General features: G+C 48.8%; 1 protein-coding gene across 1 annotated transcript in view; it reads right to left on the bottom strand.

Annotated features, from left to right (window-relative positions):
* LOC135037145 (serine/arginine-rich splicing factor 6-like) overlaps positions 1-27,545 on the bottom strand; it is a 60,723-nt gene that overhangs the window by 25,516 nt on the left and 7,662 nt on the right. Inside the window, exon 4 of the mRNA XM_063954525.1 lies at positions 5,418-5,626. Within this exon, the coding sequence (XP_063810595.1) occupies positions 5,418-5,626 (209 nt within the window). The remainder of the gene's footprint in view (positions 1-5,417; positions 5,627-27,545) is intronic.

Raw genomic sequence — 27,545 nt, 5'->3', positions numbered from 1 at the left:
GAAAGGATGACACTACCTTTGGTAGGAAAGCGGGATTCGTCCGAAGTTCCGCTCTGTCATCATGAAACACCAAATACGGTGGCTTGCATGACAAGGCACCCAAATCGGAAACACGCCTTGCCGAAGCCAAGGCTAGTAGGAAAATTGTTTTCCAAGTGAGAAACTTAATATCCACTTGGTGTAAGGGTTCAAAATATGAAGACTGTAAAATCTAAAACCAGATTCAAGTCCCATGGCGCTGTAGGTGGAATGAATGGAGGCTGTACTTTGAGAACACCTTGCAGAAAAGTGTGTACAGACGGCAATAGAGCCAATAGTCTTTGAAAGTAAATTGACAAAGCAGATACCTGCACCTTTAGTGTAGATAAACGCAGTCCTCCTCACACCAACCTATATAGGCACGCCAAATTCTGTAATAATGAGCTGCCGTAACAGGCTTCCTAGCACGTAACATGGTTGGTATAACAGATTCTGGAATGCCCTCTCTCCTTAAGAGGGCGGTCTCAACAGCCACTCCGTCAAACGCAGCTGCGCTAAATCGGGGTAAAGGAACGGACCTTGTTGTAACAGGTCCGGACGAAGTGGGAGCGGCCAAGGCTCGTCTGCGAGTAGTCCTCGGAGATCCGAGAACCAAGCTCTCCGAGGCCAATGAGGCGCCACTAGTATGACTGTGACGGACTCTCTTTTGATCCGTTTTAGCAACAGAGGGAGCAGCGGAAACGGTGTAAACAGGTAAACGAGGCTGTACAGCCACGCGACAGTGAGAGCATCCACCGCCACTGCCTTTGGATCTCGCGTTCTGGACACATACTGGGGCGTTTGATGATTGTGGCGAGATGCCATCAGGTCCACTTGAGGGTAACCCCACCTCTGGGCCAACATGTGAAACACTTCTGGATGTAATGCCCATTCTCCTGGATGAAAATCCAGACGGCTAAGATAATCCGCCTCCCAGTTGTCCACTTTCGGAATGAACACTGCCGACAACATCACTTGGTGACGCTCGGCCCAATTGAGGATTCGAGCTACTTCTCGCATTGCCATACGGCTTCTCGTTCCTCCTTGTTGGTTGATGTATGCGACCGCCATCGCATTGTCCGACTGCACCTGGACAGCCTGAGACCGAAGAATGTGCACTGCTTGTCGTAGTGCATTGTAAATTGCCCGGAGTTCCAGGACATTTATAGACAGCAATCTTTCGTGAGCCGCCCAGAGACCCTGGAGCTGACAATTTTGAACTACAGCTCCCCAACCTCCGAGACTCGCGTCCGTCGTTAGAATTATCCAATTCCAGGCGCCGACCCGTTTCCCTGCGGTCAGATTGTGTACATTGAGCAACCAGAGTAGAGATACCCTGGCCCGTGGCGACAACCTCACTCTGTGGTGAATCTGCAGATGCGAGCCCGACCACTGTGCGAGCACATCCAGTTGAAAAGGACGTGAGTGAAGTCTCCCGAACTGAAGCGCTTCGAAAGCCGTCACCAATGTGCCTAAGAGGCGAATGCACAAATGTACCGAGACTGTGCGTGGCTTGAGCACCAATCGAACCAGATGACGAGTGATCTGTACTTTGTTCTGGTAGGTAAATTCTTTGATTTACCGTATCGAGAATCATACCTAGGAATTGCAGTCGTTGAGACGGAATCAGATGTGATTTCTTGAAGTTGACAATCCAACCGTGCTGAACTAGGATATCGTACGTTAGCAACGCATGTTGGAGGAGCATCTGTTGAGACGGAGCTTTGAGGAGCAGATCGTCCAAGTACGGAACTATTATCACTCCCAGGGATCTGAGATGAGCTATCATCACAGACATCACTTTGGTGAATACCCGAGGCGCTGACGAGAGGCCAAACGGTAGAGCCTGAAACTGGTAATGGTTCTGCCGGATTGCAAACCGCAAGAACCTCTGATGAGGTGGCCAAATCGGAATTTGTAAATACGCATCTTTGAGATCCAGCGCAATCATGAATTCCTGTGGCTCTAAACCTGCAATTACCGACCGCAGAGATTCCATCTTGAATCTGTAGTAAGTGACGTACTGATTGAGGCCCTTTAAGTTCAACATTGGCCTGACCGAGCCATCCGGCTTCGGTACCACAAACAGACTGGAATAATAACCCTGCCCCTGTTGGTGTACAGGGACTGGAATCAAAACGGCTGACTCCAGCAGAGACTGAATGGCAAGTTGCAGAACCGCCCGTTTGTCGTCAGACACAGGCAGTCCTGTCTTGAAAAACCGCAGTGGCGGGAGACAGTCGAACTATTTTGTAACCTATTAGCACTAAATTGCGGATCCACCCATCTGTGGACGTCTGGAACCACGCCAAATGGAACTTCTGAAGGCGTGCTCCCACAACTGGAGATCCAAGATGGGCTGGGAGTCCGTCATGCCACTGGCTTGTCAGTGACCTTAGCGTCTTGACGACTGGCGTTGGTTTGTTGGAAACCACGCCCTCGACCTCGTCTACCGGCCGTGGCTGGTCCCCTACCACGGCCTCGAAAGGGCTGAGGCCGAAAGGATTTAAACGACGGGCCAGAGTATTTCCGCCTTGGCGCCGTTGGAGGCAATGGTAAGAAAACAGACTTACCACCCGTGGCCTCAGCAATCCATTTGTCCAATTCAGGACCAAACAACTTCTCGCCACCGTAAGGTAACGCCTCTATAACTCTTTTGACCTCCGCTTGCCAAGAGCGCTCGTCGTGCTGCAACTAGCGACGATGAAAGGCGAGAAGTGAGCTGACAGACGTCAGTAGAAGCTGTACATAGATAATCAGCAGCTTCCCAGATTTGATCAGCGAGAAGTATAAGGTGATCGTCATGTAGGGCAGACTTGATTTCTGTTATCCATACCAGGAGCGCCTTAGTTACCCAAATGCCAACCAACCCAGGTCTAAGCAACACTCCTGCTGCTATATACATGGATTTTAGCATAGCTTCAATTTTACGGTCTGAAGGGTCTTTAAGCGTAGTAGCCGTTGGTACTGGTATGGTTAATTTCTTTGTAAGTTTGGACAGACGAATCCACCAATGGCGGATTCTCCCATGTAGCTGTCAGACTCCGGAAACTGGTAACTAGACTTAAATCTGCGAGGTATAGAAAACCGTTTATCCGGATTCTTTCGTGTTTCCAGTAACATCTCATTAAGAGAGTCTGAAACTGGAAAACACCTCGGAGTCCTCTGTTTAGCAAAGACGACTTCATCACTTGTCAGAGGCTCCTCAGATTCTGTAAACCTCAGAGACTGACGCACCGCTCTGATGAGATTATCAATGCCTGGGCTGTCAAAATCTTCACTATCGGACTGCTGGTCTACTTCGCCCTCCTCACCGTCATCTTGCGCAGTGAGGTCTGGCATAGAATCATCAGACTGTAACATAGCAGAAACTGGTAAATCATAAGACAAAGTAAATTTATCCCTACTACCCAAAATGGACTTGGACTGTTGGCAAGGCTGAGACCCTCCGGTAGTCCTAGCGGTCTCACCCTAGACTCAGATCTTGCCGCTCCCCGCTCCTGTCGAGCGGCGGCCAATTCTGATTGCAATCCAGCCATGACATCTGCTAGCATAGCCCATGGAGGGTCCGGGGATGAAACCGGCTTAGACAGCGGAGCAGAGATTGTATTCGTAGCTGAATCCACAAAACATACTGTACATGTGGTAGATCCATCCGGTAACACACTGACAGACATGGCAGTGCGTTTTTGGTTTTGCCAGTGCCTTACTCATTATGCAGACAGACAATACAACATACAAAGACAGACAACCTGCACGACTCAGTAAATAGTACTAAGGTGTCTCTGCCAGATATAGATATATATATATATATATATATATATATATATAGATATAGATATAGATATATATATATATATATATATATATATATATATATATATGTGTAGTGCACGTGGCCAGTACTATATGAAACTGATCCAAAATTCCCAACACCCCTGCGCCTCCGGTGGAGTAGAGATGTAGTACAGGAACGTTCTGGAATCAAACTGGAAGACAGGAAGCAAGATTAAAATGGCCACCATGCTTCACAGTGCAGGGTATATGTAACAAGTGCAGCCAACCGTGTAATATAGGCTTAACAGCCTATCTCATCAATGTCACCCCCCTTATGCAGCCCTCCGCTAATGTAATCTCCCATCCCCCCCCCCCCTTCTGCTCCCTCCCCCGTGGCCCGTGTACCGCTGTCTGAGCGGGAATTACTGGGGCGCGGGTATCTCACTCCCAGCGCAATCAGGGTGCAGGGAGCCGGGGAGCGCTGTACTGGAGCACGGTCCAACAGCGGCAGCCGGCGGGTCTCAGCGGTGGAGGCGGCGCTGCTCGGAGCGGTTGCCGGGGCGGCCTGTCAGGAGCGGCGGGTGCAGTGAGAGCGGCGTCAGTGAACAGTGTCCCCACACAGCGGGGCGGCAGCGTGCGCTGACCGCCCCGTACCCCCAAGCATACCTGACTCCAGAGGCGAAGGCTGTGACGGCGCTTCTATCTGTAAGCTCCGTCCAGCTGTAGCAGCAGTCAGGGAATGAGCTGCGTGTGGCTGTGAGGGTTTTTTACAGAAACATTTTTTTACAGAAACTGGGAAGGGATGTGCTGTGAGCAAAAAATTTAAAAGTAGAAAAAAATAAAATAAATATATTCAAAGTAGTGTGGTTAAGCTCCACACAAGCCCTGTTGCTACGAGAAGCACAGAAAAAACACTGAGGTACTCTGGGATATGGAGGGGAGAGTTCTAAATTTTAATATTCAGTGCCTTGTTCCTACGGAAACCTTTTATATCCCAAGAGTACTCCAGTGACCCCTAGTGGATGTAAAAGAAAAAATGTTACCTCCATGGCTACTGAGCGCCCGAACAGCAGAGCAATTGAATTGCTACCGTCAAGCACCATCTAGTGCAGTGATGGCTAAACTTGACACTCCAGCTGTTGAACTACACATGTTCATATGGTGTGCAGTGCATGAGTTGAACAACTTGTAAGGCATAGAAATGGTTCATTATATCTACAGGAAAATCATAGGAGGGGATTAAATCGTTTTTGCCACTAGATCAGTGATGGCTAACCGACACTCCAGCTGTTGTTGAACTACACATCCCAGCATGTCCTGCAACAGTTTTGCTATTTGGCTTTGCTAAACTGATGCAGGGCATGCTGGGATGTGTAGTTCAACAGCTGGACCTAGTGGCAAAAACGATTTAATCCCCTCCTATGATTTTCCTGTAGATATAATGAACCATTTCTATGCCTGACAAGTTGTTCAACTTGTGCACTGCACACCATATGAACATGGTACTATACCAGACAACCACAAAGTTTTATAAAACACTTATGTATGATACAAACCAGCATACTAACATAGCGCTAAACACACTAGTACTATTATGCATTATACAAACCATATGCCATTACCTTGATCGACTGCGAGAGGAAGAGTGTCTAACCAAAGATCCTGCCCTGTCCTCCACCAGACGTATCTTTCTACCATTGACCTCTGTTCCATCCAGTTTATCTAATGCCCGTTTCATGTCAGAGTATGAGCGAAATTCTATGACTCCTTCATTAGCTCGACGCTGGTGAGCATCAGCATAAGTGACCTCTCCAGCCTGGCGCATGAAATCCTGCCGGACAGATAATTATATGTAATGCATTTAAGCGAGTGACATGGACAATAGAAGCAAAAAAAGTCTAAACCACAAATAGCAAAACTAAGATACAGCAGACTCACATGAAGCTTAAAAATAGGAATTTAATACCTACCGGTAATTCCTTTTCTCCTAGTCCGTAGAGGATACTGGGATGGTCTTAGTACCATGGGCTATAGCAGTGATGGCTAACCTTGATACTCCAGCTGTTGTTGAACTACACATACCAGCATGCCCTGCATCAGTTTTAGCAAGCCCAAATAGCAAAACTGTAGCAGGGCATGCTGGGATGTGTAGTTCAACAACAGCTGGAGTGTCAAGGTTAGCCATCACTGGGCTATAGGGAGCAATGACGCTTTAAAAATTCTTCAGTGCGCTGGCTCCTCCCCTCTATACCCCTCCTGCAGACTCAGTCTAGGAAACTGTGCCCGAGGAGACGGACATACTATGAGAGGAGGAAAATAGAAAAGAAAAAGTAGTGATGTAATGAACTACACAACATAAGAAGGATAGCCAAGCTAACCACAACTTGAAACTAGGAACAGCAACAGCAGACCCAACCAAGAACACAAAAACAATGCTTGCAGGAAAATAAACGAATCACAGAGGCGGGCGCCCAGTATCCCCTACGGACTAGGAGAAAAGGAATTACCGGTAGGTATTAAATTCCTATTTTCTCCCACGTCCTAGGGGATACTGGGATGGTCTTAGTACCATGGGGATGTCCCAAAGCTACCAGACCAGGTGGGAGAGTGCCGAGACCCCTGCAAAACCGAGCAACCAAACTGAAGGTCCACTGTAGCTAAGGTACCGAACTTTTAAAACATGTCAAAATGTGTTCGAACCAGACCAAGTAGCTGCTCGGCATAACTGCAAAGCTGAGACACCACGGGCAGCTGCCCAGGAACAACCCACCAAACTTGTGGAGTGGGCCTGACTAGAACTCGGCAGCGGCAAGGCTGCCGAAGAGTAAGCATGTTGAATTGTCATCTGGATCCAACAAGCAATAGACTGCTTTGAAGCAGGACATTAAATCTTCGTAGCGTCAGAGAGAACAAAAATAAGAATTTACTCACCGGTAATTCTATTTCTCGTAGTCCGTAGTGGATGCTGGGAACTCCGTAAGGACCCTGGGGAATAGCGGGCTCCGAAGGAGGCTGGGCACTCTAGAAAGATTTATGACTATCTGGTGTGCACTGGCTCCTCCCACTATGACCCTCCTCCAAGCCTCAGTTAGGACACTGTGCCCGGACGAGCTGACATAATAAGGAAGGATTTAGAATCCCGGGTAAGACTCTTACCAGCCACACCAATCACACCGTACAACTCGTGATACTATATCCAGTTTGACAGTATGAAAACAACTGAGCCTCTCAACAGATGGCTCAACAATAACCCTTTAGTTAACAATAACTATTTACAAGTATTGCAGACAATCCGCACTTGGGACGGGTGCCCAGCATCCACTACGGACTACGAGAAATAGAATTACCGGTGAGTAAATTCTTATTTTCTCTGACGTCCTAGTGGATGCTGGGAACTCCGTAAGGACCATGGGGATTATACCAAAGCTCCCAAACGGGCGGGAGAGTGCGGATGACTCTGCAGCACCGAATGAGAGAACTCCAGGTCCTCCTCAGCCAGGGTATCAAATTTGTAGAATTTTGCAAACGTGTTTGCCCCTGACCAAGTAGCTGCTCGGCAAAGTTGTAAAGCCGAGACCCCTCGGGCAGCCGCCCAAGATGAGCCCACCTTCCTTGTGGAATGGGCATTTACAGATTTTGGCTGTGGCAGGCCTGCCACAGATTTTCTGACTCCAACCGTCCTAGAAACATATTTTCAGGGCCCTGACAACATCCAGCAACTTGGAGTCCTCCAAATCCCTAGTAGCCGCAGGCACCACAATAGGCTGGTTCAGGTGAAACGCTGACACCACCTTAGGGAGAAATTGGGGACGAGTCCTCAATTCTGCCCTATACATATGGAAAATCAGATAAGGGCTTTTACATGATAAAGCCGCCAATTCTGACACTCGCCTGGCTGAAGCCAAGGCCAATAACATGACCACTTTCCACGTGAGATATTTCAGATCCACGGTTTTTAGTGGCTCAAACCAATGTGATTTTAAGAAACTCAACACCACGTTGAGATCCCAAGGTGCCACAGGAGGCACAAACGAGGGCTGAATATGCAGCACTCCTTTCACAAATGTCTGAACTTCAGGTACTGAAGCTAGTTCTTTTTGAAAGAAAATCGACAGAGCCGAGATCTGTACTTTAATGGAGCCTAGTTTTAGGCCCATATTCACTCCTGCTTGCAGGAAATGCAGAAATCGACCTAGTTGAAATTCCTCTGTTGGGGCCTTTTTGGCCTCGCACCATGCAACATATTTCCGCCATATGCGGTGATAATGCTTTGCCGTAACATCTTTCCTGGCCTTAATAAGCGTAGGAATGACTTCTTCCGGAATACCCTTTTCCTTTAGGATCCGGTGTTCAACCGCCATGCCGTCAAACGCAGCCGCGGTAAGTCTTGGAACAGACAGGGCCCCTGCTGTAGCAGGTCCTGTCTGAGCAGTAGAGGCCACGGGTCCTCTGAGAGCATCTCTTGAAGTTCCGGGTACCACGCTCGTCTTGGCCAATCCGGAACCACGAGAATGGTGTTAACTCCTCGCTTTCTTATTATTCTCAATACCTTTGGTATGAGAGGCAGAGGAGGGAACACATAAACCGACTGGTACACCCACGGTGTCACTAGAGCGTCCACAGCTATCGCCTGAGGGTCCCTTGACCTGGCGCAATATCTTTTTAACTTTTTGTTGAGGCGGGACGCCATCATGTCCACCTGTGGTTTTTCCCAACGGTTTACCAGCATCTGGAAGACTTCTGGATGAAGTCCCCACTCTCCCGGGTGGAGGTCGTGCCTGCTGAGGAAGTCTGCTTCCCAGTTGTCCACTCCCGGAATGAACACTGCTGACAGTGCTAGTACATGATTCTCCGCCCATCGGAGAATTCTTGTGGCTTCCGCCATCGCCATCCTGCTTCTTGTGCCGCCCTGTCGATTTACATGGGCGACTGCCGTGATGTTGTCTGACTGGATCAGCACCGGCTGGTGTAGGAGCAGGGATTTTGCTTGACTTAGGGCATTGTAGATGGCCCTTAGTTCCAGATATTTATGTGAAGGGAAGTCTCCTGACTCGACCATAGTCCTTGGAAGTTTCTTCCCTGTGTGACTGCCCCCCAGCCTCGAAGGCTGGCATCTGTGGTCACCAGGACCCAGTCCTGTATGCCGAACCTGCGGCCCTCTAGAAGATTGGCACTCTGCAGCCACCACAGTAGCGACACCCTGGTTCTTGGAGACAGGGTTATCAAGCGATGCATCTGAAGATGCGATCCGGACCACTGGTCCAACAGGTCCCACTGAAAGATTCTGGAATGGAACCTGCCGAAGGGAATTGCTTCGTAAGAAGCGACCATCTTTCCCAGGACCCGCGTGCAGCGATGCACTGATACCTGTTTTGGTTTCAGGAGGTCTCTGACTAGAGATGACAACTCCCTGGCTTTCTCCTCCGGGAGAAACACTTTTTTCTGGACTGTATCCAGAATCATACCCAGGAACAGTAGCCGTGTCGTCGGAACCAGCTGTGACTTTGGGATATTCAGAATCCAGCCGTGCTGGTGCAGCACCTCCTGAGATAGTGCTACTCCCACCAACAACTGTTCCTTGGACCTCGCTTTTATTAGATCGTCCAAGTACGGGATAATTAAAACTCCCTTCCTTCGAAGGAGTATCATCATTTCCGCCATAACCTTGGTAAATACCCTCGGTGCCGTGGACAGTCCAAACGGCAGCGTCTGGAATTGGTAATGGCAATCCTGTACCACAAATCTGAGGTACTCCTGGTGAGGATGGTAAATGGGGACATGCAAGTAAGCATCCTTGATGTCCAGGGATGCCATGTAATCCCCCTCGTCCAGGCTCGCAATAACCGCCCTGAGCGATTCCATCTTGAACTTGAATTTCTTTATGTATGTGTTCAAGGATTTCAAATTTAAAATGGGTCTCACCGAACCGTCCGGTTTCGGTACCACAAATAGTGTGGAATAGTAACCCCAGCCTTGTTGAAGTAGGGGTACCTTGATTATCACCTGCTGGGAATACAGCTTGTGAATTGCCGCTAGCACCGCCTCCCTGTCTGAGGGAGCAATCGGCAAGGCAGATTTTAGGAACCGGTGGGGTGGAGACGCCTCGAATTCCAGTTTGTACGCCTGAGATACTATTTGAAGGATCCAGGGATCCACCTGTGAGCGAGCCCACTGATCGCTGAAATTCTTGAGGCGGCCCCCCACCGTACCTGGCTCCGCCTGTGGAGCCCCACCGTCATGCGGCGGACTTGGAAGAAGAAGCGGGGGAGGACTTTTGCTCCTGGGAACCTGCTGTTTGTTGCAGTCTTTTTCCCCTACCTCTGCCTCTGGAAAGAAAGGACCCGCCTTTTCCACGCCTGTTTTTCTGGGTCCGAAAGGACTGAACCTGATAAAACGGCGCCTTCTTAGGCTGTGAGGGGACATGGGGTAAAAATGCTGACTTCCCAGACGTTGCTGTGGAAACTAGGTCCGAGAGACCATCCCCAAATAATTCCTCACCCTTATATGGTAACACTTCCATGTGCTTTTTTGAATCTGCATCTCCTGTCCACTGGCGAGTCCATAAGCCTCTCCTAGCAGAAATGGACAATGCACTTACTTTAGATGCCAATCAGCAGATTTCCCTTTGTGCATCTCTCATATATAAGACTGAGTCTTTTATATGGTCTATGGTTAACAGGATCGTGTCTCTGTCTAATGTGTCAATATTTTCTGACAGTTTATCTGACCACGCAGCGGCAGCACTGCACATCCAAGCTGACGCAATAGCTGGCCTAAGTATAATGCCTGTGTGTGTATATACAGACTTCAGGATCGCCTCCTGCTTTCTATCAGCAGGTTCCTTGAGGGCGGCCGTATCCGGAGACGGTAGTGCCACCTTTTTAGACAAACGTGTGAGCGCTTTATCCACTCTAGGGGGTGTTTCCCAACGTGACCTATCCTCTGGCGGGAAAGGGAACGCCATTAGTACCTTCTTAGGAATTACCAATTTTTTATCAGGGAAAGCCCACGCTTCTTCACACACTTCATTTAATTCATCTGATGGGGGAAAACCTACGGGTAGTTTTTTCTCTCCAAACATAATACCCTTTTTAGTGGTACCAGTAGTTATATCAGAAATGTTTAACACCTCTTTCATTGCCTCAATCATACAGTGAATGGCCTTAGTGGGCATCAGGTTTGACTCATCGTCGTCGACACTGGTGTCAGTATCCGTGTCGACATCTGGGTCTGCTTGAGGTATTTTAGAGCCCCTGACGACCCATGCGACGCCTGGGCAGGCACGAGCTGAGAAGTCGGCTGTCCCACATTTGGCATGTCGTCGATTTTCTTATATAAGGAGTCTATACGTGCACTCATTACTTTCCATAAGCCCATCCACTCAGGTGTCTGCCCCGCAGGGGGTGACATCCCTTCTAAAGGCGTCTGCTCCGCCTCCACATCATTATCCTCATCAAACATGTCGACACAGCCGTACCGACACACCGCACACACACAAGGAATGCTCCGAATGAGGACAGGACCCACAAAAGCCCTTTGGGGGGACAGAGTGAGAGTATGCCAGCACACACCAGAGCGCTATATAATGCAGGGACTAACTGAGTTATGTCCCCTATAGCTGCTTTTTATATATGTATTGCGCCCAAATTTAGTGCCCCCCCTCTCTGTTTTTACCCTGTTCTGAAGTGTAGACTGCAGGGGAGAGCCAGGGAGCTTCCTTCCAGCGGATCTGTGAAGGAGAAATGGCGCCAGTGTGTCTGAGGGAGATAGCTCCGCCCCTTTTCCGCGGCCTATTCTCCCGCTTTTTTCTGGATTCTGGCAGGGGAATTTACCACATATATAGCCTCTAGGGCTATATATTGTGGTATTTTTGCCAGCCAAGGTGTTTTTATTGCAGCTCAGGGCCCCCCCCCCCCCCCCCAAGCGCCCTGCACCCTCAGTGACCGGAGTGTGAAGTGTGCATGAGGAGCAATGGCGCACAGCTGCAGTGCTGTGTGCTACCTTGGTGAACACTGATGTCTTCTGCCACCGTTTATCCGGACCTCTTCTTGCTTCTGGCTCTGTAAGGGGGACGGCGGCGCGGCTCCGGGACCGAACACCAAGGACTGGGCCTGCGGTCGATCCCTCTGGAGCTAATGGTGTCCAGTAGCCTAAGAAGCCCAATCCGGCTGCAAGCAGGCGAGTTCGCTTCTTCTCCCCTTAGTCCCTCGCTACAGTGAGCCTGTTGCCAGCAGGTCTCACTGAAAATAAAAAACCTAAAACTATACTTTCTTTCTAAGGGCTCAGGAGAGCCCCTAGTGTGCATCCAACCTCGGCCGGGCACGAAAACTGAGGCTTGGAGGAGGGTCATAGTGGGAGGAGCCAGTGCACACCAGGTAGTCCTAAATCTTTCTAGAGTGCCCAGCCTCCTTCGGAGCCCGCTATTCCCCATGGTCCTTACGGAGTTCCCAGCATCCACTAGGACGTTAGAGAAAATAAGAATTTACTTACCGATAATTCTATTTCTCATAGTCCGTAGTGGATGCTGGGAACTCCGTAAGGACCATGGGGAATAGCGGCTCCGCAGGAGACTGGGCACAAAAGAAAAAGCTTTAGGACTAGCTGGTGTGCACTGGCTCCTCCCCCTATGACCCTCCTCCAAGCCTCAGTTAGGATACTGTGCCCGGACGAGCGTACACAATAAGGAAGGATTTTGAATTCCGGGTAAGACTCATACCAGCCACACCAATCACACTGTACAACCTGTGATCTGAACCCAGTTAACAGCATGATAACAGAGGAGCCTCTGAAAAGATGGCTCACAACAATAATAACCCGATTTTTGTAACAATAACTTGTATTGCAGACAATCCGCACTTGGGATGGGCGCCCAGCATCCACTACGAACTATGAGAAATAGAATTATCGGTAAGTAAATTCTTATTTTCTCTAACGTCCTAGTGGATGCTGGGGACTCCGAAAGGACCATGGGGATTATACCAAAGCTCCCAAACGGGCGGGAGAGTGCGGATGACTCTGCAGCACCGAATGAGAGAACTCCAGGTCCTCCTCAGCCAGGGTATCGAATTTGTAAAATTTAGCAAACGTGTTTGCCCCTGACCAAGTAGCTGCTCGGCAAAGTTGTAAAGCCGAGACCCCTCGGGCAGCCGCCCAAGATGAGCCCACCTTCCTTGTGGAATGGGCTTTTACAGATTTTGGCTGTGGCAGGCCTGCCACAGAATGTGCAAGCTGAATCGTACTACAAATCCAACGAGCAATCGTCTGCTTAGAAGCAGGAGCACCCAGTTTGTTGGGTGCATACAGGATAAACAGCGAGTCAGATTTTCTGACTCCAGCCGTCCTGGAAACATATTTTCAGGGCCCTGACTACGTCCAGCAACTTGGAGTCCTCCAAGTCCCTAGTAGCCGCAGGCACCACAATAGGCTGGTTCATGTGAAACGCTGAAACCACCTTAGGGAGAAATTGAGGGCGAGTCCTCAGTTCTGCCCTGTCTGAATGAAAAATTAGGTAAGGGCTTTTATATGATAAAGCCGCCAATTCTGAGACACGCCTGGCTGAAGCCAGGGCTAACAGCATGACCACTTTCCATGTGAGATATTTTAATTCCACAGTGGTGAGTGGTTCAAACCAATGTGACTTTAGGAGACTCAACACTACATTGAGATCCCAAGGTGCCACTGGAGGCACAAAAGGAGGCTGTATATGCAGAACCCCTTTGACAAACGTCTGAACTTCAGGCACTGAAGCCAGTTCTTTTTGGAAGAATATTGACAGGGCCGAAATTTGAACCTTAATGGACCCTAATTTTAGGCCCATAGATAGTCCTGTTTGCAGGAAATGCAGGAAACGACCCAGTTGAAATTCCTCTGTAGGGGCCTTCTTGGCCTCACACCACGCAAAATATTTTCGCCAAATGCGGTGATAATGTTTCGCGGTTACATCCTTCCTGGCCTTGATCAGGGTAGGGATGACTTCATCTGGAATGCCTTGTTCCTTCAGGATCCGGCGTTCAACCTCCATGCCGTCAAACGCAGCCGCGGTAAGTCTTGGAACAGACAAGGTCCCTGCTGGAGCAGGTCCTTTCTCAGAGGTAGAGGCCACGGGTCCTCCGTGAGCATCTCTTGAAGTTCCGGGTACCAAGTCCTCCTTGGCCAATCCGGAGCCACGAGTATAGTTCTTACTCCTCTCCTTCTTATGATTCTCAATACTTTGGGTATGAGAGGCAGAGGAGGGAACACATACACTGACTGGTACACCCACGGTGTTACCAGAGCGTCCACCGCTATCGCCTGAGGGTCCCTTGACCTGGCGCAATATCTGTCTAGTTTCTTGTTGAGGCGAGACGCCATCATGTCCACCTTTGGTTTTTCCCTACGGTTTACAATCACGTGGAAGACTTCTGGGTGAAGTCCCCACTCCCCCGGGTGGAGGTCGTGTCTGCTGAGGAAGTCTGCTTCCCAGTTGTCCACTCCCGGAATGAACACCGCTGACAGTGCTGTCACAATTTTCCGCCCAGCGAAGAATTCTTGCAGCTTCTGCCATTGCCCTCCTGCTTCTTGTGCCGCCTTGTCTGTTTACGTGGGCGACTGCCGTGATGTTGTCCGATTGGATCAATACCGACTGACCCTGAAGCAGATGCCTTGCTTGACTTAGGGCATTGTAAATTGCCCTTAGTTCCAGGATATTTATGTTAAGAGACGTTTCCATGCTTGACCACAAGCCCTGGAAATTTCTTCCCTGTGTGACTGCTCCCCAGCCTCTCAGGCTGGCATCCGTGGTCACCAGAATCCAGTCCTGAATGCCGAATCTGCGGCCCTCTAGAAGATGAGCACTCTGCAACCACCACAGGAGAGACACCCTTGTCCTTGGAGATAGGGTTACCCGCTGATGCATCTGAAGATGCGATCCGGACCATTTGTCCAGCAGATCCCACTGAAAAGCTCTTGCATGGAATCTTCCAAATGGAATCGCTTCGTAAGAAGCCACCATCTTTCCCAGGACCCTTGTGCATTGATGCACTGACACTTGTCCTGGTTTCAGGAGGTTCCTGACTAGCTCGGATAACTCCCTGGCCTTCTCCTCCGGGAGAAACACCTTTTTCTGGACTGTGTCCAGAATCATCCCTAGGAACAGTAGACGTGTTGTTGGAATCAGCTGCGATTTTGGAATATTTAGAATCCACCCGTGCTGACGTAGCACTACCTGAGATAGTGCTACTCCGACCTCTAACTGTTCCCTGGACCTTGCCCTTATCAGGAGATCGTCCAAGTAAGGGATAATTAAGACGCCTTTTCTTCGAAGAAGAATCATCATTTCTGCCATTACCTTGGTAAAGACCCGTGGTGCCGTGGACAATCCAAACGGCAGCGTCTGAAACTGATAATGACAGTTTTGTACCACAAACCTGAGGTACCCTTGGTGAGAAGGGTAGATTGGGACATGGAGATAAGCATCTTTGATGTCCAGAGACACCATATAGTCCCCTTCTTCCAGGTTCGCTATCACTGCTCTAAATGACTCCATCTTGAATTTGAACCTTTTTATGTAAGTGTTCAATGATTTCAGATTTAAAATCGGTCTCACCGAGCTGTCCGGCTTCGGTACCACAAACAGCGTGGAGTAATACCCCTTTCCCTGTTGTAGGAGGGGTACCTTGATTATCACCTGCTGGGAATACAGCTTGTGAATAGCTTCCAATACTGCCTCCTTGTCGGAGGGAGACGTTGGTAGAGCAGACTTCAGGAACCGGCGAGGGGGAGACGTCTCGAATTCCAATTTGTACCCCTGTGATACTACCTGCAGGATCCAGGGGTCCACTTGCGAGTGAGCCCACTGCGCGTTGAAATTTTTGAGACGGGCCCCCACCGTGCCTGAGTCCGCTTGTAAAGCCCCAGCGTCATGCTGAAGACTTGGCAGAAGCGGGGGAGGGCTTCTGATCCTGGGAAGAGGCTGTCTGCTGCAGTCTTTTTCCCCTTCCTCTGCCCCGGGGCAGAAATGAGTGGCCTTTTGCCCGCTTGCCCTTATGGGGACGAAAGGACTGAGTTTGAAAAGACGGTGTCTTTTTCTGCTGAGAGGTGACCTGGGGTAAAAAGGTGGATTTCCCAGCCGTCGCCGTGGCCACCAGGTCCGATAGACCGACCCCAAATAACTCCTCCCCTTTATACGGCAATACTTCCATATGCCGTTTGGAATCCGCATCACCTGACCACTGTCGTGTCCATAAACTTCTTCTGGCAGAAATGGACAGCGCACTTACTCTTGATGCCAGGGTGCAAATATCCCTCTGTGCATCTCGCATATATAGTAATGCATCCTTTAAATGCTCTATAGTCAATAATATACTGTCCCTATCCAGGGTATCAATATTTTCAGTCAGGGAATCCGACCAAGCCACTCCAGCGCTGCACATCCAGGCTGAGGCGATTGCTGGTCGTAGTATAACACCAGTATGTGTGTATATACCCTTTAGGATATTTTCCAGCTTTCTATCAGCTGGTTCCTTGAGGGCGGCCGTATCAGGAGACGGCAACGCCACTTGTTTTGATAAGCGTGTGAGCGCCTTATCTACCCTAGGGGGTGTTTCCCAACGCGCCCTAACCTCTGGCGGGAAAGGGTATAATGCCAATAATTTATTAGAAATCAGCAGTTTTTTATCGGGGGAAACCCACGCTTTGTCACACACCTCATTTAATTCATCTGATTCAGGAAAAACTATGGGTAGTTTTTTCACACCCCACATAATACCCCTTTTTGTGGTACTTGTAGTATCAGAAATGTTCAAAGCCTCCTTCATTGCCGTGATCATGTAACGTGTGGCCCTACTGGACATTACGTTTGTCTCGTCACCGTCGACGCTGGAGTCAGTATCAGTGTCTGTGTCGACCATCTGAGGTAACGGGCGCTTTAGAGCCCCTGACGGTGTTTGAGACGCCTGGACAGGCACTAACTGATTTGCCGGCTGTCTCATGTCATCAACAGTTTGTTGCAAAGTGCTGACACTGTCACGTAATTCCTTCCATACGACCATCCAGTCAGGTGTCGACTCTGCCTCCACATCATTTTCCTCCTCATACATGTCGACACAATCGTACCGACACACAGCACACACACAGGGAATGCTCTGATAGAGGACAGGACCCCACGAGCCCTTTGGGGAGACAGAGGGAGAGTTTGCCAGCACACACCAGAGCGCTATATATATATATTATATATATATATATATATATATATACATACACACAGGGATAACCTTATATAAGCGTTTCTCCCTTCTATAGCTGCTGTATTTGTATTATCTGCCAATTAGTGCCCCCCCTCTCTTGTTTTACCCTGATTCTGTAGCAGGACTGCAGGGGAGAGTCAGGGAGCCGTCCTTCCAGCGGAGCTGTGAGGGAAAATGGCGCTTGTGTGCTGAGGAGATAGGCTCCGCCCCTTTTTCGGCTGCCTTTTCTCCCGCTTTTTTTAGGAAAACTGGCAGGGGTTAAATGCATCCATATAGCCCAGGAGCTATATGTGATGCATTTCTTTAGCCATATAAGGTTTAAAACGTGTTTTATTGCGTCTCAGGGCGCTCCCCCCCAGCGCCCTGCACCCTCAGTGACCGGAGTGTGAAGTGTGCCGAGAGCAATGGCGCACAGCTGCAGTGCTGTGCGCTACCTTATTGAAGACAGGAACGTCTTCTGCCGCCGATTTTTCAGGACCTCTTCGCTCTTCTGGCTCTGTAAGGGGGCCGGCGGCGCGGCTCCGGGACCCATCCAAGCTGAGCCTGTGATCGTCCCTCTGGAGCTAATGTCCAGTAGCCAAGAAGCCCAATCCACTCTGCATGCAGGTGAGTTTGCTTCTTCTCCCCTTAGTCCCACGATGCAGTGAGCCTGTTGCCAGCAGGTCTCACTGAAAATAAAAAACCTATTTAAACTTTTACTCTAAGCAGCTCAGGAGAGCTACCTAGCATGCACCCTTCTCGGCCGGGCACAAAAATCTAACCGAGGCTTGGAGGAGGGTCATAGGGGGAGGAGCCAGTGCACACCAGCTAGTCCTAAAGCTTTTACTTTTGTGCCCAGTCTCCTGCGGAGCCGCTATTCCCCATGGTCCTTACGGAGTTCCCAGCATCCACTAGGACGTCAGAGAAATAGGATTTTGGTACTTATCAGGTAAATCCTTTTCTTTGAATCCATAGGGGGCACTGGAGTACTCTTGGGATATGGACGGTGTTAGCAAGGACTGGGCACTGAATATTCAAATTTCAGTAACTCTCCTCCCCTCCATACTCCCAGAATACCAGTGTTTTTTCCTGAGGCGAACAGGATAGAGAGGATGAACAATGGAGAATTACCTATAATATTATAACATAACGGACAACAATAAAGTTGACACATAACGTAACTGACAACTAACCAGTTTACACCATGACTGATAAATCGGTGAGAATGCGTTACCATAAGATCCCCTGAACTTACCACAACAAGGTAAAACTGCTCTGGGTGGGCGTCCAGTGCCCCCTATGGATTCAAAGAAAAGGATTTACCTGGTAAGTACCAAAATCCTATTTTCTTTTTCATCCACTAGGGGTCACTGGAGTACTCTTGGGACGTACCAAAGCTTCCCTCGTGGGCGGGAGAGCTGTTTGGCACCTGTAACACTAGGCGGCCAAAGCTAGATGCTGATGCCGCAAACGTATTAACTTGTAAAAGCGCACAAACGTGTGCACTGATGACTATGTAGCCGCACGGCAATTCTGTGTCGTAGACACCCCACGACCAGCTGCCCCTGAAGTTTCCACAGAACATGTGGAAAGAGCTGTTACTGATGTAGGCGGCTGTAACCTAGCATGAAGGTAAGCCTGACGTATGGTCAGTATAATCCATCTGGATAAGGTCTGCTTAGAAGCTGGCAAACCCATTTTGGCAGCATCATAGAGAACAAACAACGTATCCGTCGGGATACATAAACGCGTAATGCGCGTACCACATCCAAAGTTCCAGACTGTCCTGTTAACACAGGAACTACTATTGGTTGATTGATGTGAACATATGACACTACCTTTTGCCAGAAAGCGGGATTCGGACGAAGCTCCGCTCTGTCATCATGAAACACTACAAACAGTGGCTTGAATGCCAATGCACCCAAATCTGAAACACGCCTTGCTGAAGCTAAGGCTAGAAGAAAAAATCGTTTTCCAAGTGAGAAACTTAACATCCACTTGATGTAAGGGTTCAAAGTATGAAGCTGTACAAAATCTAAAACCAGATTCAAGTCCCATGGCGCTGTAGGTGGAATGAATGGAGGCTGTACTCTGAGAACACCTTGCAGAAAAGGTGTGTGAGACGGCAATAAAGGCAATATTCTTTGAAAGTAAATTGACAAAGCAGAGACCTACACCTTTAGTGTAGATAAACGCAGTCCTCCATCTAACCCCGTTTGTAGAAATAACAAAAGACGGGATAACTTGAAAGATGATGTCGGAAACTTCCGAACTTCACACCAACCTATATAGGCACGCCAAATCCTGTAATAATGAGCTGTCGTAACTGGATTTCTAGCACGTAACATGGTTGTTATAACAGATAGTGGAATGCCCTCTCTTCTTAAGAGGGTGGTCTCAACAGCCACCCCTTCAAACACATCCGCGCTAAATCGGGGTAAAGGAATGGACCCTGTCGTAACAGGTCCGGACGTAACGGAAGCGGCCAAGGATCGTCTGCGAGTAAGCAACAGAGAGAGCTGCGGAAACGGTGGAAACAGATACCCAAGGCTGTACGGCCACGCAATCGTGAGAGCATCCAATGCCACTGCCTTTGGATCTCGCGTTCTGGACACATACGGGCTTTTGGTGATTGTGGCGAGATGTCATCAGGTCCACTTGAGGGTAACCCCACCTTTGGACCAACATGTGAAACACTTCTGGATTTAATGCCCATTCTCCTGGATGAAAATCCCGATGGCTGAGATCATCCGCCTCCCAGTTGTCCATTCTCGTAATGAACACTACCGCCAATATCACTTGGTGATGTTCGGCCCAATTGAGGATTTGAGCTACTTCCCGCATTGCCATGCGGCTTCTCTTTCCCCTTTGTTTATTGACGTACGCAACCGCCGTTCCGTTGTCTGACTGCACTTGGACCGTCTGAGACCGAAGCAAGTGCACTACTTGTCGTAGCACATTGTAAATTGGTCGGAGTTCTAGGACATTTATAGACGGCAATCTCTGGAGGTCCAGACTTGTGCTTCCTGTCCATGTGAGCACCGAAAAAACACTGGTATTCTGGGAGTATGGAGGGGAGGAGAGTTACTGAAATTTGAATATTCAGTGCCCAGTCCTTGCTAACACCGTCCATATCCCAAGAGTACTCCAGTGACCCCTAGTGGATGAAAAAGAAATACATACACCGACTAACACCCACGGTGTCATTTGCGTATCCACAGTTATCGCCTGAGGGTCTCTTGACCTGGCGCCATACCGTCGTAGCTTATTGTTGAGGCGAGATGCCATCATGTCTACTTGTGGCAGTTCCCACCGACTCGCCATCAGCGTGAAAACTTCTTGATGAAGTCCCCACTCTCCCGGGTATAGGCCGTGCCTGCTGAGGAAGTCTGCTTCCCAGTTGCCCGGAATGAACACTGCTGACAGTGCGCTTACGTGATTCTCCGCCCAGCGAAGAAATCTGGTGGCTTCCATCCTCGCCACCTTGCTCCTTGTACCGCCTTGGCGGTTTACATGAGCCACTGCGGTGATGTTGTCTGAGTGAATCAGAACCGGTTGGTCGCGAAGCAACGTCTCCGCTTGACTTAGGGCGTTGTGTATGGCCCTTAGGTCCAGGATGTTAATGTGAAGGCAAGTCTCCTGACTTGACCACAGACCTTGGAAATTTTCTTCTCTGTGTTACTGCCCCCCCCCTCGGAGGCTTGCATCCACAGCCACCAGGACCCAGTCCCGAATGCCTTATCAGCGGCCCTCGCGAAGGTGAGAACTCTGCAGCCACCACATGAGAGACACCCTGGCCCTGGGGGATAGGGTGAGTAACCGATGCTTCTGAAGCTGTGATCCGGACCACTTGTCCAGTAAGTCCCACTGAAAGGTCCTCGCATGGAACCTGCCGACGGGAATGGCCTCTTATGATGCCACCATCTTTCCCAGGACTCGAGTGCAGTGATGCACTAACACCTTCTTTGTGTATATAGATTTCTGACCAGTGTCACGAGCTCCTGAGCTCTCTCTATTGGGAGATACATCCCTTTCTGGTCTGTGTCTAGGATCATGCCTAGGATGGGCAGATGAGCTGTAGGAACCAACTGCGACTTTGGAATATATAGAATTCAGTCGTGTTACCGTTACACTTTCCGAGAAAGTGATACGCTGTTCAGCAACTGCTCTTTTGATCTCACTTTTATGTAGAGATCTTCTAAATACGTGACAACAGTGACACCTTGCTTCCACAGGATCACCCTCACTTCCGCCATTATCCTGGTCTAAACTGGTAATGACAATACTGTACCGCAATACTGAGGTACGCCTGATGAGGTGGGTAAATGGGGACCTGAAGGTATTCATCCTTATGTCTCGAACCCCCTTTCAGGCTTACAATGACAGCTCTAAGCTATGCCATCTAGAACTTGCCCTTTTTCAGGTATATGTTCAGGGATTTTAATTCAATATGGGTCTGACCAAACCTTTTGGTTTTGGGACCACAACATGGTCAAATAAAAATAATCCCCTCCTTGTTGAATGAGGGGAACCTTGACCACCACCTGTTGAATATACAATTTGTGAAATGCAGTTCACACTGTTTCCCTCTTGTGAGGGGAAGCCGTCAGGGCCGTCGGTGAGGGTGCATTTTTTCTTGTATCCCTGAGACACAATATCTAACAGGTAGTGAACCCACTTGCGGCTGCACTTCCGAAAGCGTGCCCCCACCGGGCCTAGCTCCGCCTGTGGAGCCCCAGCGACATACGGTGGATTATGTAGAGGCCGGGGAGGACTTTTCTCTGCCCCCGCCTCTGGCAAGAAAGGACGCATCTCAGACTTTCTTGTTTCTTTATTCGAAAAGCTACATTTGATAATGTCGTGCTTTCCTAGGCCGTGCAGGGATAAAAGGCCAAATATCAGAATCACCAGATATAGCCGTGGAGACCCGATCCGATAAACCATCTCCACCCAATCCTCAGCCTTCCATATGCCTCTTAAGGCTGCATCGTCTGTCCATTGTACAGGACACGTCAAGCAGAAATCGACATAGCTTTGTCACTAGGACCCAGTATACTCATGTCTCTATAGGCATGCTATAATATATATACACACATACATATCTCTTAAGACAGCATCATTATTATCTATATATCTATCTCTATACATACTGGGGTCTCTATCTCTGCTGATAAGGTACCTGTCCATGCTGCCACAGCGCTATAAACCCATGCCGACCCAATCGCCGGTCTGAGTAGTGTACCATAATGTGCACGCTATCTGCAGGATCCCTGAGAATAGCTGTAGCACCAGGGCTGTCTTTTGACACACCCTAGGGGAAGATTTCCATCTTATCCTGGCCCTAGTGGGTAAAGGATACTGTCTGAGAAATCTTTGTGGGAAGCTGCAGTCTTGTCTGGAGATTCCCGCTCTTTTTCCTCATGAGAGGAGGGAAAGTTACCTCAGCTTCCTTTCCCTTACACCTGTGTACCCTCATGTCAGGAACAGATGAGTCATCAGTGATATGCACATTTTATTACAATAAACATATATTGAATACTGTACTGCCAATCTGGCTGTAATTTTGCATTATCATAGTCGACACCGAAGTCAAACTCTGTGTCGATATCAGTGTCTATTATCTTGGATAGTGAACATTGAGAGACTGACGGACTCTGCGACATAGGGACAGACATGGGTAGATATCCTGTCTGTTTCCTAACCTTCTTTGTGCAATAACTTTATCTCAGCACTAATTTACACATATCCACACAAGTGTCGGCGTTGTCGACGGCGACACCTTCTTACACGCATATTATCTCCATCTCCTCCTTATGGGAGCCTTCTACATCAGACATGTCGACACACGTACCGACACACCATACACACAGGGGAAGCTCTTTTTGAAGACCGCTCCCCCACAAGGCCCTTTGGAGAGACAGAGAGAGTTTGCCAGCACACACCCCAGAGCTATATGACCCAGGAAAAAACACAGTAACTCAGTGTTTACCCAGTAGCTGCTGTATTATATGATTTGCGCCTAAATTTATGTGCCTCCCCCCCTCTTTTTTTCACCCCTTAATCATGATTCTGCAGGGGAGAGTCTGGGGAGCTTCCTTCCAGCGGAGCTGTGAAGAGAAAATGGCGCTGGTGAGTGCTGAGGAAGAAGCCCCGCCACCTTCATGGCGGCTTTCTGTCCCGCGATTTTGTGTGAATAATGGCGGGGGCTCATGCAGACATACAGTGCCTACCTGTATGTCTGCTTACTTTTGCCAAAAGGTACCTTATTGCTGCCCAGGGCACCCCCCCCCCTGCGCCCTGCACCCTACAGTGACCGGAGTGTGTGGTGTGCTGTGGGAGCAATGGCGCACAGCTGCAGTGCTGTGTGCTACCTTATATGAAGACAGAAGTCTTCTGCCGCCGATTTCACTCCACGCCGTGCTTCTGGCTCTGCGAGGGGGACGGCGGCACGGCTCTGGGATCGGACCGCCAATGGTTAGTACCTGTGTTCGATCCCTCTGGAGCTAATGGTGTCCAGTAGGCTAAGGAGCACAACCTATCCCGCAGTTGGTAAGGTTTGCTCCTCTCCCCTCAGTCCCACGTAGCAGAGAGTCTGTTGCCAGAAGCTCTCTGAAAATAAAAAACCTAATCAAAATACTTTTCTCTCAGCAAGCTCTGTAGAGCTCACTAAGGTGCACCCTTCTCGTTCGGGCACAGATTCTTAACTGAGGTCTGGAGGAGGGGCATAGAGGGAGGAGCCAGTGCACACCAGTAGACCTAATTCTTTTCTAGAGTGCCCTATCTCCTGCGGAGCCCATCTATCCCCATGGTCCTTACGGAGTCCCCAGCATCCACTTAGGACGTTATATATATATATACACACATATACACACACACACACACCCTGGTGCACTTAGCCCCCTCAGGGTACAGAATATAGGGCTAGCTATACTGGTGTGATATACACTTAATGGAAAACACACACACACACACACACACACACACACACACACACACACACACACACAAAACAGCTATTTGGCACACAGTGACATGCAATGAAGACATTATTACAAACAATAAAACTGGACTTACTACCATCTTGCTCTTTGTTTCTCACTGACTGTTTATGTATGCCGTTGTTGTGACATTGTCCGATTGTATCTTCAAGTGTTGACCTATCACCAGGTCTTCGGCTAAGAGAAGCGCATTGTAAACTGCTCTCAGTTCGAAAATGTTTATGGGTAGACTGCTCTCTTGTGACGTCCACCTGCCCGAGACTGATGTTTCTCTAGGACGGCGCCCCAACCTCTGAGACTGGAATCCGTTGTGAGGATCCTCCAATCCCAAATTTCTTCCCTGTTACGAGATTCTTGTGTAACGACCACCAAATTAGGGAGGTTCGGACTTGTGGCAAAAACCGAATTCTGCGATATAGAAGCCAGTGCGAACCTGCTCTCTGAGCAATGAGGTTCATCTGGAATGGTCGGGAGTGAAGTCTGCCGTACTGTAGAGCCTCGAAAGACGCCACCATCTTCCAGAGAAGTTGTACACATAGGTGTAGGGAAACAGTCTGTGCCTTTAGTACCTGATCCACCAGCCTCTGGATCTTGCTCTCTGGTAGGAATACCATCAATTGTACTGTGTTCAAGATGAGACCTAGAAATTGAATCCGTTGCGTTGGCATTAGGTTGGATTTCTGGAAATTCACAAACCACCCATGTTGAATAAGAAATTGATTAGTCTTCTGAGCATCTTTGATCAGCTGTTCCTGAGGTGGCCTTGATCAGCAGATCGTCTAGATAAGGTATGATCGTGACCCCTAAAAGTCTCAATCCTGCGACCATTATCGCCATGATCTTTGTAAAAATTCTCAGGGCTGATGATAGACCCAATGGTAAGGCCCTGAACTGGTAGTGATCCTTCACCAGTGCGAATCGTAAGTATGCTTGGTAAGGAGTCCAAATCGGGATATGAAGGTATGCATCCTCTATGTCCATAGACACCATGAACTTCCCCTGTTCAAGGCCTGCAATGACCGATTGGATTGATTCCATCTTGAATCTGTAGACCGTTAGAAACTGGTTTAAAACTTTTACATTGAGTATCGGTCTGACCTTCCCGTCTGGTTTTGACACAACAAAGATTTGAATAGAATCCTGTTCCTCTTTGAGAGTCGGGGACTGGAATAATTACCTCTGTGTGTAGCAATTTCTGAATTGCAGTCAGTAATGCCTTCACTTTGAGGACACAGAGGCAATCCTGTTGTAAAAAACTGACTGTGCTGTTGAAAATCTATTATATAATCCTGAGAGAATGTTGTTTATCCAAACTTCTGGTGAGGTCTTGGCCCAGATGTCCCAGGAGACCGTCATGCCACGGTCTTTTCAGTAGGCTTATCCTGTTTTCTGGCAGTTGTCTGTGAGCGACCTCTGCCTTCACGTGCTTAAGCACTAAAACGTCTTCCTCGGGCTCGAAAGGAATGTGATCTAAATTAATTAAAAACTGGACCCGAATAACCTCTCCTAACCTGTGGAGACGTTCTCGTATAAGGAGTAGGAAGAAAGGTGGACTTCCCTGCCGTCGTTTGTGAAACCCACTTGTCCAACTCCGGACTGAACAACATCTACCCCCCCAAAAGGGGATGGCTTCTACCTCCTTCTTGGAGTCCATCTCCCTGCCATTCTCTGAGCCATAAAATCCTTCTAGACCAGGGCTGGCCAAACCGGTCCTCGAGATCTACCAACAGTGCATGTTTTCCAGGCCTCCTGGAGACCTGTAGAATCGTCAGTTAGGAATTAAAGCAGCACATCTTAATTAGTAATGACTACACCTGTGCACCAGCTAGGTGATCTGGAAAATGTGTACTGTTGGTAGATCTCGAGGACTGGTTTGGCCAGCCCTGTTCTAGACGAATGGGCCGATGCAGAGATGCGTGAGGCTATCTTGCTTGTATTCTTTGAGGCTTGACACATATGAATCAGATCCTCGAATATGCTCTGCTAGCTGAGCAATCTCTTCCAGACTATTTTCCTCCTCAATAGCTTGTACAATACGTCCAGACCATGCTACTATGGCCTTGTTAACACAAGCACTGATAATCGTAGGTCTGTTTGCTGCACCTGCTGCTACAAAGATACCACTGCTCCCGGGTGGAGCGTCCTTGTCTAAACAGGAATCGCACACCATGGAGCTGCCAACCCTTGTGCTCTTCTTGTTACATTTCGTGCAAACATAATGTCTTAGAGGTCTTGGTTGGTGCTTTAGACATGTTGACTACACCCTGTTCCAGACCGTTTTGCAGTGCTTTCACCCTTTAAACTAGGAAGAGAAAGATCGTGACGGATGATGGAAGCAAAGGTACTTTGGAGTCACCTGGCTGGAATATTTATATATAAGAAAAAAATAAAAATAAATTTTTAAACAAAACACCAGCCGTCTTACAACGCTCGCACACCCAACTGTAATTCAGCTACGATGTTGGGGTTGATCTTCAATTGCTTCCTTCTATTTTCCTCAGGATCTTTGCAATAGAAATCCTTTGAAAATATAAACAATGAAAGTGAAATTTATAGGAGATCCTTTCAGCAGTTATACTTCAAGTTAAAACAGTAGAGGGAGCTTTCCTTGTAAAATCAACCATCCCCCTAAGCTAATTTGGGGGGGTGGGGTTTAGTATCCTCTCCTTTACCTCCGTTTGGCACCTGAATATTTAAAGAAGGCCGCCACTGAAATTTTCTTTACTTACTAGTATCTAGTGTTAGCCCCTTGAGCCACAGCGCCGCTCCGCTTGTTCTATTGTCAGTGCGCTCCATGCATGTTAGAATGCTGCCTCTCCCCACCCGTGCTGCGCGAGCTAAGGCGTCCCGCCCCACGCAGCTGAAACCTCTCTTCAGCCGCGCGGCGCATCTGTGTCTGGGAGTCCCGCTGCACGCTAGCCGGCGCGCGCTGGGACCGTTCATCCAAGGTCCCGCAGTGGTTCCAAGCAGCTTCTCACATCACACGTGTAGGCACTGCTATCTCCCCACCGCCCAAAGGGGAGATAAGCTAAAACTGCATGCTGGGACTCTATAGAAGGCTGTTTTATAAAGGGGATGCATATAAAAAAACCTGTTCTAAGACCTCACAGAGAAATATTTATGCTATACCTAAGGCCCCATTTGTACAACCAGTACTCACTCGGCTTCCAAGCTATTTTGAGGATCTCCTGTAGAGATGCAGGTCCCTTCAAAAGGGATCTTTGTCTCTCAGAACTCTCTTGGCTTTGTCCCCCTTTTTCTAGGTTCACACAGCACAAAGTAGTAGTTCTTTTTCAGTATTCTGTCAAGGAGCAGTAGCTCCCACGTTCTGTACTTCCAGCACAATTTTTCAAACTGAGGGATGAGGGGCGTGAAGGGGGAGGAGCCAGCTGTGCAGACAAGGTTTAATTTTTAGATTGTGCCACACCACCGGTTGCAAGCTTCAAACCCCTACTGTATAAGCTGTTCCAGTGTCTCCTAGTGGATGAAGGGGAAATAAAGTTTGAAGAAAACTCTCTGGAGCTGCAGAGAATGCACCAGGCTCCTTGGG

The sequence above is a fragment of the Pseudophryne corroboree genome, chromosome 2 (assembly GCF_028390025.1).
Source record: "Pseudophryne corroboree isolate aPseCor3 chromosome 2, aPseCor3.hap2, whole genome shotgun sequence".
NCBI classification, from domain to species: Eukaryota; Metazoa; Chordata; class Amphibia; order Anura; family Myobatrachidae; genus Pseudophryne; species Pseudophryne corroboree.
This window is presented reverse-complemented; position numbering and strand designations above follow the sequence as displayed.